The following is a 13,133-nucleotide window of genomic DNA, read 5'->3' as shown; positions in this document are numbered from 1 at the left end:
AGAAGTCAGCCCAGACAGGGAAATCCAAACAAACAAAGCAACGTTAAAAAAAAAAAAGCTCAAAACAGGGTAACGGCAATGTTATTATGTAAAAGAAGACAACATTAGAATAATAAAGAGAGACTAAGGAATGAATGTGATCATACGCCTTCCATATGGAGAGGAAGATACAGCGATAAAAAGAAATAAAAGTTAGGTTTAATGTTAGTAAAATAGGGGTAAATAATAAGGTAACCACAAAGGAGACAAACTATCGTACTCACCAAAATAAAATACAAGAAAAAAATAGAGACTCAGCAGAAAAAAAATCAACAACAACAAATATAAGGAAAGGACAATATATAAAGAAAATCTACTTGGCACATAACATGAAGAGGGAAAAAGAAACTGTCAACAACACACAATAAAAGACATCAAAATGATAGCACTAAATTCATACCTATCCAAAATTACCATGAATGTAAATGGACTAAATGCACCAATAAAGAGACAGAGAGTGGCAGAATGGACTAAAAAACAAGATCCGTCTATATGCTGCTGACAAGAGACACACCTTAGGCTTAGAGACACAAACTAAAACTCAAAGGATGGAAAAAAATATATATCAAGCAAACAACAATCAAAAAAGAGCAGGAGTGGCAATATTAATTTCTGACAAAATAGACTTTAAAGTGAAATCCACCACAAAGGATAAGGAGGGACACTATATAATGATTAAAGGGACAATACGCCAAGAAGATATAACCATATTAAATATTTATGCACCCAATGACAGGGCTACAAGATACAAACTCTGACAGCATTGAAAAGTGAGATACATAGCTCCACAATAATAGCAGGAGACTTCAACACACCACTTTTGGTGAAGGACGGGACATCTAGAACGAAGTTCAATAAAGCCACGGAAGATCTAAAAGCCACAATCAACAACTCAACCTTACAGACAGGTACAGAACACTCCACCCAACACTCAACACGTATACTTTCTTTTCTAGTGCGCATGTAACATTCTCCAGAATAGACCACATATTAGGTCATAAAGCAAGCCTTAGCAGAATCCAAAACATTTAAATATTACAAAGCATCTGTTCTGACCATAAGGCCATAAAAGTGGAAATCAATAACAGGAAAAGCAGGGAAAAGAAATCAAAAACACTGGATTACAGAACACATTAAGGATGGAATAAAGAAATTCATAGAATCCAATGAGAAGGAAAACACTTCCTAACAGAACATTTGGGACACAGCAAAAGTGGTGCTCAGAGGCCAAATAATATCAATAAATGCACACATCCAAAAAGAAGAAAGGGCCAAAATCAAAGTGTTGTACCTACAACTTGAACAAATAGAAAGAGAGCAACAAAAGAAACCCACAGGCACCAGAAGAAAACAAATAATAAAAATTAGAGCTGAACTAAATGAAATAGAAAACAAAAAAACAATTGAAAGAATTAACAAGAACAAAAGCTGTTTTTCTGAAAAAAATCAACAAACTTGATAAACCACTGGCCAAGCTGACAAAAAAAAAAAAAAAAAAACCAGGAGAGAAAGAAAATAACTGGAACAACAAATGAGATGGGTTATATTACAACAGACCCAACTAAAATGAAAAGAATCATATCAGATTATTATGAAAAGTTGTACTCTAACAAATTTGAAAACCTAGAAGAAGTGGATGAATTCCTAGAAACATACTACCTACCTAAACTAACACAAACAGAGGTAGAACAAATTAATAGACCCATAACAAAAGAGATTGAAAAGGTAATCAAAAAACTCCCAACAAAAAAAAGCCCTGGCCCTGACCACTTCACTGCAGAGTTCTACCAGACTTTCAGAGAAAAGGTAACACCACTACTACAAAAGTATTTCAGAGCATAGAAAAGGACGCATAGAATACTCCCAAACTCATTCTATGACGCCACCATAACCGTGATACCAAAACCAGGTAAAGACACCACAAGAAAAGAAAATTATATGCAAAAATCCTCAACAAAATTCTAACCAATAGAATTCAACAACATATCAAAAAAATAACTCACCATGACCAAGTGGGATTCATACCAGGTATGCAGGGATGCTTCAACATTAGAAAAACAATTAATGTAATCCACCACATAAATAAAACAAAAGACTCATATGATTTTATCAATTGATGCAGAAAAGGCATTTGACAAAGTTCAACACTCATTCATGATAAAAACTCTCAGCAAAATAGGAACAGAAAGAAAATTCCTTGACATAATAAAGGGCATTTATACAAAGCCAACAGCCAACATCACCCTAAATGGAGAGAGCCTGAAAACATTCCCACTGAGATCGGGAACCAGGTAAGGATGCCCTTTATCACCACTCTTATTCAACATTGTGCTGGAAGTCCCAGCCTGAGCGATTAGGCTAGATAAAGAATTAAAGGGCATCCAGATTGGCAAGGAAGAAGTAAAAGTATCTCTATTTGCAGATGACTTGATCTTATACACAGAAAACCCTAAGGAATCCTCAAGAAAACTACTGAAACTAATAGAAGAGTTCAGCAGAGCATCAGGATACAAGATAAACATACGAAACTCGTTGGATTCCTCTACACCAACAAAAAGAACATCGAAGAGGGAATCACCAAATCAATGCCATTTACAGTAGCCCCCAAGAAGATAAAATACTTAGGAGTAAATCTTACCAAAGATGTAAAAGACTTATACAAAAAAACTATGGTACACTTCTGCAAGAAACTAAAAGAGACTTACAGAAGTGGAAAAACATACCTTGCTCGTGGATAGGAAGACTTAACATTACAAAAATGTCTATTCTACCAAAAGCGATCTATACATTTAATGCAATTCTGATCCAAATCCCAACGACATCCTTTAATGAGATGTAGAAAAAAATCACCAACCTCATATGAAAGGGAAAGAGGCCCTGGATACTTAAGGCATTACTGAAGAAGAAGAACAAAGTGGGAGGCCTTACTTTACCTGATTTTAGAACGTATTATACCGCCACAGTAGTCAAAACAGCCTGGTACTGGTACAACAACAGATACATGGACCAATGGAACAGAATTGAGAATCCAGACATAAATCCATCCACATATGAGCAGTTGATATTTGACAAAGGCCCCAAAACAGTTAAATGGGGAAAAGACAGTCTTTTTAACAAATGGTGCTGGTATAACTGGATATCCATCTGCAAACAAATGAAACAAGACACATACCTCCCTCCAAACCAAACCCGGTGCTGTCCAGTCGATTCCGACTCATAGCGATGCTATAGGACAGAGTAGAACTGCCCCATAGAGTTTCCAAGGAGCACCTGGCAGATTCAAACTGCCAACTCTTTGGTTAGCAGCCGTAGCAGTTAACCACTATGCCACCAAAACATTATTAAGAATGCAGAATAAAAACTAGATAACTCGGAGCTCCTAAAAATCAAACACCTATGCTCATCCAAAGACTTCACCAAAAGAGTAAAAAGACTACCTACAGGCTGGGAAAAAGTTTTTAGCTATGACATTTCTGATCAGCGCCTGATCTCTAAAATCTACATGATACTGCAAAAACTCAGCTACAAAAAGACAAATAGCCCAGTTAAAAAATGGGCAAAAGATATGAATAGATGCTTCACTGAAGAAGACATTCAGGTAGGTAACAGATACATGAGGAAATGTTCACGATCATTAGCCATTAGAGAAATGCAGATCAAAACTACAATGAGATTTCATTTCAGTCCAGCAAGGCTGGCATTAATCCAAAAAGCACAAAATAATAAATGTTGGAGAGGTTGTGGAGAAATTGGAACACTTATACATTGCTGGTGGGAATGTCAAATGGTACAACCACTTTGGAAATCATTTTGGCGCTTTCTGAAAAAGCTAGAAATAGAACTACCATACAATCCAGCAATCCCACTCCTTGGAATATATCCTAGAGAAATAAGAGCATTTACACAAACAGATATATGCACACCCATGTTCATTGCAGCACTGTTTACAACAGCAAAAAGATGGAAACAACCAAGGTGCCCATCGACGGATGAATGGATAAGTAAATTATGGTATATTCACACGATGGAATACTACGCATCAATAAAGAACTATGATGAATCCATGAAACATTTCAAAACATGGAGGAACCTGGAAGGCATTATGCTGAGTGAAATTAGTCAGTTGCAAAAGGACAAATATTGTATAAGACCACTATTCTAAGAAATTGAGAAATAGTTTAAACTGAGAAGAAAACATTCTTTTGTGGTTAGGAGGGGGAGAGGGAGGGAGGGTGGAAGAGAGGTGTTCACTAATTAGATGGTAGATAAGAACTACTTTAGGTGACAGGAAAGACAACACATAATACAGGCGAGGTCAGCAGAACGGGACTAAACCAAAAGCAAAGAAGTTTCCTGAATAAACTGAATGCTTCAAACGCCACTGTAGCAGGGGCAGGGGTCTGGGGACCATGGTTTCAGGGGACATCTAAGTCAACTGGCATAATAAAATCTATTAAGAAAACATTCTGCATCCGACTTTGAAGAGTGGCGTCTGGGGTCTTAAACACTAGCAAGCATCCATCTAAGGTGCATCAACTGGTCTCAACCCACCTGGATCAACGGAGAATGAAGAACACCAAGGACACAAGGCAATTATGAGCCCAAGAGACAGAAAGGGCCACATGAACCAGAGACTACATCATCCTGAGACCAGAAGAACTAGATGGTGCCCGGCTGCAACCGATGACTGCTCTGATGGGGAACACAACAGAGAAGCCCTGAAGAAGTAGGAGAGCAGTGGGATTCAGATCCCAAATTCTCATAAAAAGACCAGACTTAATGGTCTGACTGAGACTAGAAGGACTCTGGTGGTTATGGCCCCCAGACTCTCTGCTGGCCTGGGCAGGAACCATTCCTGAAGCCAACTTCTGACATGGATTGGACTGGACTATGGGTTGGAGAGGGATGCTGGTGAGCAGTGAGCTTCTTGGATCAAGTGGACACTTGAGACTATGTTGGATCTCCTGCCTGGAGGGTAGATGAGAGGGTAGAGGGCGTTAAAAGCTGGTGAAATGGACACGAAAAGAGAGAGTGGAGGGAGAGAGTGGGTTGTCTCATCAGGGGGAGAGTAACTGGGAGTATGTAGCAAGGTGCAACAAGTTTTTGTGTGAAAGACTGACTTGTGAACTTTCACTTAAAGCACAATAAAAAGTATTAGAAAAAAAAAGAAAAAAGGGAGATAAAAAATAGCCCCTACCCTCATGGCTCTTACAAGGCAATTCTAGAATATAGTTTACTCAAAGAACATATGGGAGAGTAGCTGGAGAAGATTCAGAAAAAGGTTTTCCTTACTCAACTTTTTAATGTTATTCCGTCAACATTATACTTCCAAATATTAAATCATTTTTTAATTCTTAGATTAATCCTAACCCTTTTACTTCCAGATGAAAAATAAGAGTAGAACTATGACCTAAAATAACAGGTAGTTGGAAACACTAGGCTAATAAAATGACTTTTTTCCTTCAGAAAAAGTTTATATAAAACAGGAAAGTGGCAGCAAATTGAGGGACAACACTAACAGAACCTCCTTTACTAGTTTAAAAAAATTTAAATACAGTTTGTCACTAATTTTTTTTATGACATTTTCAAATTATATAATAGCATCACACTCATATATACTTTTGAACACATCAGGTTTTGGGGAGGATCTGTCTAGCATCACATATTAGGATGGATGGATGGGGTGGGTGGATGGGTGGATGGGTGGATGGGGTGGGTGGGTGGATGGGGTGGGTGGGTGGATGGATGGATGGATGGATGGATGGGTGGGTGAATGGATGGATGGATGGATGGATGGATGGATGGATGGATGGATGGATGGATGGATGGATGGATGGATGGATGGATGAAAGAAAACACTGAAAATCTAACTTGGCTATGTAAAAAACAAAAGACAAAAATAAAATATAAAACGAAAATTTAAATGTATTCTTATAAATACAATTTTATGCTATAATTCATATATATTATAGCTCATCTAAATATAAAAGGCAGTTTTTGTCTAGATGGTTGCTCATAGAGCTCTATAAGGCATGTACACATTAGTGGACTCATACAACCAGTGATCCAAATTTACTCTCTTCTTACCTCATATGTTATCTTCAAACTTGACTGTAGTAAAATAGGAGTAAAGTTGGGATGAACTTCTGCGGTGAGCCAAAGACGAAAGGTATCTTTAGGATGAAGGGTATTCAATTCCTTGTTTACAAAAACAACAGTAACAAAAATCTACTTAAATACACACAAAACCAAAAAAAAACCAAAGTTGTTGCTGTCGAGTCCATTCCGACTCATAGCAACCCTATAGGACAGAGTTTCTGAGGAGCTCCTGGTGGATTCAAACTGCTGACCTTTTGGTTAGCGGCCACAGCTCTTAACTACTACGCTACCAGGGTTTCCTAAATACACATATACACACAAAAATTTTCCATTTTATCACTCTATTATTAACAAACTAATTTTCTTTTTTATGACATTTTAGTAAATGTCTTGAAGTTTTGATATATTTCCTCTTAATTTTCATCTTCTCTATTGCATGAAAATAGCCACTAGCTTAGTGTAGTGGACAAAAGTGTGGGAACCAGGCTAACTGGGGTGAAATTCGAATTTTACCACTTATTTGCTGTGGGTTTGGGCTCTATGACTTCATCTTTAAGCAAGGGTAACAGAAGTACCTATCTCATACCAGGAGCCCTGGTGGCACAGTGATTAAGTGCTATGGTTTGAATTCACCAGCCACTCTTTGGAAACCCTATGCGGGCAATTCTACTCTGTCCTATAGGGTTGCTATTAGTCAGAATTGACTCGACGGCAGTGGGGTTTTGGTATTAGAATGAGGTAACCAAAAACCTGTTGCTCTCGGGTCAATTCTGACTCTTAGAGACCCTATGACGTGGCTGGTGGGTTCAAACCACTGGCCTTTCAATTAGCAGCCGAGAGCTTGGTGTAAAGCACTTACAACAGTCTCTGGCACACAGTAAATACTAACTAAATGTTGGCAATAATTGCTATGCCTAAACTACCAGCTGTCTTCAGGTCTCCAGGTTCTCACTGCATCAGTTCATGCTTTCACAGGTTATATAATGAAATCAATTCCCTTATTGATAATTTTTATTAGTATCCTAAAAAAGTTCATCATACAAATTCATCTACCCATCCCCCACATACTATAAGCTTCAACCACGGATTTTATGCTTTTGTATCATTACTGAGCATATTCCTTCTACCTATGATTCTCTTTGTAACCCAATAAATTCTTACTTATCTGTCAAAATACAATTTAAATATCATGTTTTAGGAATATCTTCTCGAAATCTTGGCTACCACTAACGCAAGCAGGATTAATCACTCCATGATGTTTTATAAATTCTCTTTCATAGTTTTCATCATACTACAGTATAGTTATTCATTAATGTGATATGTCTCTTCTAAATTAAGTTCCTTGAGAGCATGAAAAAATTGTTTGTAACCAGCATCTAGCAGAATTCCAGGCTTTTTTCTGTACTCTATGTCTATGGACTGAATGATTGAATGAATGAGTGAATGACAAAAGAAACTGTGATACCTCTAAAAGACAGTGAAGTCTAAAAATTATTTTAATAAATATAATCTATGTCTCACACTAACATGCACTAATATCATATGAAATATACTGATGTAAAAAGATGAAGAAAATGGCAAAAAATGCTGAACTTGCTTAAAATTGTAAATTATAAAAAATTATAAAATGTACCTATAACCAATAATTTTAAAACGTAAAAGTTCATATAAAATTGTGCTTTGAGTTAGCACATCTAAAAACAAAAGTAAAAGAAACAATACACTTGTGATATAGCTGAATTTATAATGAAACTGGTTCTTTAACAAAACAAGTGAATGTATTACATATCATCTGTAACACATTTATATAAATCTACCTTTTCCAGAACTGGCAGCCAAGATACTACAAGATGTAAGTTCTTCAAACACAGCCAGTCTCCGTTACGGGCACATTCTTTTAGCATTTGAACTGCTAAGTCAGCTTGACCTTGACCCATGGCAACCTGTAAAAAAAAAAAAAAAGAACCCATATAGATTTCCTAAGATGTTGACACGTTACATTAGAAGAGACTCAAAATTATCCTGCCAAAATTATCCTGAACTATCTCAATTATTGTAATCAGGGTTCTAGACTTTTAATAACAGATATGGACTCTGCTATCAATGGGTTCTGTAACTGTCTTGTTTTTGTCCTTACATCAATGGTAGGTTTTTAAAGTATATTTTTTCTATTTGTTAAAAATGTATTCTCATTATAGGCTTGCAAATATAGAATAATATAATAGAAAGAATTAGTGAATACTTTTTTCCCTTTTGTGGCCATCGCTGAAGCAGCAGTGGCCAAAATGAAGTTCAATACCTTTGTGACTTCTGACCGGAGTAAAAACCATAAACGGCATTTCAATGCATCTTCCCACATTCACAGAAAGATTATGTCTTCCCCTCTTTCCAAGGAATTGTGACAGAAATACAACGTTCACTCATCCAAAAGGATGATGAAGTTCAGATTGTGCAAGGATACTACAAAGGTCAGCAAACTGGCAAAGTAGTCCAGGTTTACAGGAGGAAATATGTCACCTAACTGAGCAGGAGCTGTGAGATAAAGCTCATGGCACAACTCTCCATGTAGGCATTAAGCCCAGCAAGGTGGTTATCACTGGACCAACAAGCTGCAAAAAGATCCTTGAACGTGAAGTCAAGTCTCACCAAGCAGGAAAGGAAAAGGGCAAAAATAAGGAAGAAACAATTAAGATGCAGGAGTAAAATAATCTTATAAACAACTTCCATTAAAAACTACAAAAATGAAAAAAAATTATTGAATAGTCTTTTGTTCCTCATCCCACTATTTCTCACAACTCTTGCCCTCTCAAACATCAACACTGACCCGTTTAGACAGCTAATATTTTTTATAACTATAAAACCTGTTACCGTTGGGTCGATTCTAACACATAGCAACCCTACAGGACAGAGTAGAACTGCTGCATAGGGTTTCCAAGAAGCAGCTGGTGAATTTGAACTGTCGACTTTTTAGTCTGCAGCCAAGCTCTTAACCACTGTGGTCCCACTGATATCTTTACGGGATTTAACATCAATACTACGATACTACCACTTCCTCGAAATTTACTTCTCTTTTGATTACTCCAACACTGCACATATTTGGCCATCAAGCTACTGGTACTTTTTCTGTGTAATTTCCTGGCTCTTCTTTATCTAGTAAAACCTAAGATGTTGGTGGTCCTCAAGAATCTGGCCTTCGCTCTTTGCTCCTCTTTCGCTTCTCAGAGAGATACGGAGGGAGGGGAGAGAGAACAAGATATGAAAGAGATGAGAGAGCTAAAGAGTAAGAGAGAGAAGATGAATCTTGATCTCTCACTGAAACTCTGTATCAATTTTTCCAATTCCTAACGTCCACCTGCACTTTATGTAGTGGAATAGGCCACTTTATGAATAGAAACCTTCCAATAATTGAAAACATTCAAGCAGATGCTGAATAGCCCTAGAGAACAGATTCAGTACATAAGATTTCTTTACTATTTGAAAGCTTAGACTATGTGATGACTTAATCTTAAGATTCTATGAAAGTGTTAGTCAAGAGTACAAAATAGCTACACGCTACTTACCATATCAAGTCTAAACTCTTCCATATGTTTTTTAATAATAACTTATATAATACTCACATATCAGTACAGTGGTATCTGTGTCTACACATATTTTTATATTTATAATTATGTATCTCTATATATCATTTGGAAACCCTGGTGGCATAGTGGTTAAGTGCTACGGCTGCTAACCAAAGGCTCAGCAGTTCGAATCCACCAGGCGCTCCTTGGAAACTCTACGGGGCAGTCCTATAGGGTCGCTAGGAGTCGGGATCAACTCAACGGCAATGGGTTATATATCATTTACAAGTATACATATATTGGGTGCCCTAGCTCAAAATTCTATACTATGTACATGACCAAAACAGTTTGAAAGGCACTGCTGTAGACTACTTCAAACCACAGTGATTTATTTTTCATAACATGTGCAACAGAGCATTTCATTGTTTTCACCTGATTTTTACAAACACTGACTTGTTTTCTGAATTAGACTTTAAAGTCTTTGAGAATAGGAACCATATCTGATTCATTGCATATTAAAGGATGTAACAGAGAGGTAATAAATACTAGTATATTGTTATTTTTCAATTTTCAAGGTCTAACGAGGAACTAGGCAAATAGGAGAGATGAAACAAATACTGCTGAATTGTCTACAAAATTTTCTGAAACGTTATATAATTAAAGCAGTATTTTGTCATTATTAAGACACAAAAAAATATGAATGCATAGACGACAACAGAATTAGAGGAAAAGAAAGGAAATGTATTTTGCTGAACTAAAATAGTAACAAAACAACTCAAAAATTTCGAAAATGCATAAACTGTAAAAATAGCTTGAAGGTACATGAAAACTTAAGAAGAAAACATTTATGGTAGAAAAAATAGTTTTAAAAAGCACAATAGGAAAATGTCAAGAAAAAAATAGCTTTATTGCATTAAAAAGGTGTAAATATATATATATATATACACATTCAGCATAGCAAATATTTTTTAAAAAAATAAAGGAGAATGATTTAAAAATCTGTCCAAATCAAAAGGTTTTACTATATTAAACAATTTTTTAAGTCTAGTACACACAACTCCAGACGTTCTAATAGTAAAACCTACTATGAATACACAAGAGACTACCTTCCTAAAAGTTTAGAAGATACAGTAAATTCATATTAAATTAATGTAAGATACTGTTAAAACAATTTTTAATTTCCACTTGGGAAGAAAAAAGAAATAATTCACAGCTTCTAGAACCTTTCTGAGATATACCTTACATAGCCGTGTAAGTTGAAAACACAAGCATTTGGAATGAAAAAATAATGTTCTACTGCTTTTTAATAATTAGGTAAACCTACAATAATCTCTAAACTTTCCTAACTGGATTTAATATCAAGTTTTGAAGAAAAGCCAAACTAATACCAAGAATTAATTATCTTCTCCAAGAATGATAAGTAATGAAAAGTTTAGTATGTAAACTATGCATTTTTAATCTTTCTGCCAAAGTCACTGTTGACTGGTACGACCTGTAGAAAAAGGTTCTCCATCCTCAAGACACCTTACTGACAACTGAAAATTGTCCTAATGAATATACCAATCTATTATAACTGTGATCTGAATGGTGCTCCCTAGAGTTAAGAAGTGCAAGACCTGCACACCTGAGCCTGGCAGTCTCGATTGTCTGCTATCTTCCACTTACATTGTTCCTTATGAGATTTTTAATTTCTGGTTGCTATGAAATATTTATTTTTTAATTACTACTAATTATTTTACCCATGAGCAAGGTTTATTTGTAAACCTATCGAAAAGCTGAGGGTACATTAATACATTAAAATTGTAAACTTGCATGCAAACTAAATTGGAAAAAGAAGTCAATTTGAAGAAAAAAGTTCCTAAATTTACTTCAGGAAAATTTTGTATTTTATTAGCCAAATTTACTCAAGAAAATATATTTCTTTCTCCTGAGTTTTTGCAAGTAAACATTACTGTGACTTGTTGTAAAAATAACCAAGGAAAATTTTAAAATTATTCTCAAAATGTATGCAAATGTATTTGCATCCTTTTGCAGCTATAACAAATTACCACAAATTTAGTGCCGTGAAACAACACACATTTATTATCAGAAGTGTTATTGGTCTAAAAGTCAAAGTGACTGGGTTTAAAAATAATGAGAATGCCACAGGGCTGTGTTTCTGGAGGCTCTGGGAAAGAATCTGTTCTTTGTTTTTTTCCAGCATTTAGAAACTGTCTACATCCCTTTGCTTGTGATCCTCTTTCTCCATCTTAGAGCCCGCAGCATAGCAGCCTCTCTTCTCTCTGACTTGTGTTTCTGTCATTACATCTCCTTCCTTCACTCTGACTCTCCTGCTTTCCTCTTATAAACACTCTTGAGATATTAGGTTTCCCCACATACCAGGATAATCTTCTCATCTCAAAATCCTTAAGTTAATCACATCAGCAAAGTCTCTTCACAGGTTCCAGGGACTAGGATGTAGATACCTTTGGGGGGCTATTATGTGGCCTACCACAGCAAATATGCTCATTTCACTAATAGGTCAAGTATGGCAGGAGGAACAATATCAGTAGTAAAAAACAGCAGAGCACTGAGAACCAACCTGGTGATAACACTCTCCACTTCTTTCAGCATTAGCAAGTTCTTGAAGTTCCTGAGAAGGATCAGCTCCCGGGGAAATAATAATCAAGATGGGTTCAATTTCTAGCGTCTCTCTGTATAAACGTTTGAGATTTAGAGGAAGTGGAGACAATTCTTTCAGTCCTAAAGATATATTAAGGATATTAAAAATAAAAAGCAACATGCCTCAGAAGAAGACTCTATTAAAACGAATTTCATGCTCTATTATATACAGTACCTAATTTTTACCTAAGTAAATTATAATCCCATATATTAAAATTTTTTCACCTAAACACATTCACTAACGTTAAGAGCTAAATTCATTAAGTGCTTAGTGTGTCAGGCATCTTTTCTAAATGCTTTACATTTATGATACCATCTAATTATTATGACAACCCTATGTACGAGATGCATACCCTGATAACCACATTTAACAGATAAAGAAACACACAGCCAGCACTGCGGTCTCAATATAGAATTTTCTCCTTAGTAGAAAAGACGAACCCCAACTATACATCTCTTCATTCATTCATTAGTTTATATGATAGCGAAGTATTTATTCTGTGCCATGCACATGGGGAATCTGAGTAACCAATTCTATTGTCATAATATAAAAAGTTATTTCTTATGTCAATGCATTAAGGGGGAAACAAGCGGTATAAAAAGTAAAAAAAAAAAGTGTGATTTAGAGACAGAAATACCTAACTGTCAGCTTATCTCTGTTAGATGAGTGACCCTATACAAATCTCGAATGCACTGTGCATCAGTTTTCTAAACAGTAAAACAGGGATAAAACTCAAACCATAGGGGAACAAAAGAACTAAATGGTGCCGGGCT

The 13,133-nt window shown here is 36.0% G+C and overlaps 1 protein-coding gene and 1 pseudogene across 2 annotated transcripts in view; one reads left to right on the top strand and one right to left on the bottom strand.

The window, feature by feature from the left end:
- The window catches only part of DYNC2H1 (dynein cytoplasmic 2 heavy chain 1), a 413,953-nt gene that overhangs the window by 195,565 nt on the left and 205,255 nt on the right, over positions 1–13,133 (bottom strand). For both annotated transcript variants that reach the window (XM_064288850.1, XM_064288851.1), the window contains exons 76-78: positions 12,280–12,440; positions 7,956–8,081; positions 6,127–6,237 (exon numbers count right to left, since the gene is read on the bottom strand). In XM_064288850.1, the coding sequence (XP_064144920.1) occupies positions 6,127–6,237; positions 7,956–8,081; positions 12,280–12,440 (398 nt within the window). The remainder of the gene's footprint in view (positions 1–6,126; positions 6,238–7,955; positions 8,082–12,279; positions 12,441–13,133) is intronic.
- On the top strand, positions 8,255–9,172 carry LOC111752126 (large ribosomal subunit protein uL24-like; annotated as a pseudogene).

The sequence above is a fragment of the Loxodonta africana genome, chromosome 7 (assembly GCF_030014295.1).
Source record: "Loxodonta africana isolate mLoxAfr1 chromosome 7, mLoxAfr1.hap2, whole genome shotgun sequence".
NCBI lineage: Eukaryota > Metazoa > Chordata > Mammalia > Proboscidea > Elephantidae > Loxodonta > Loxodonta africana.
Note: the sequence above shows the minus strand (reverse complement) of the source record. Positions and strands in the feature narration are given on the sequence as shown.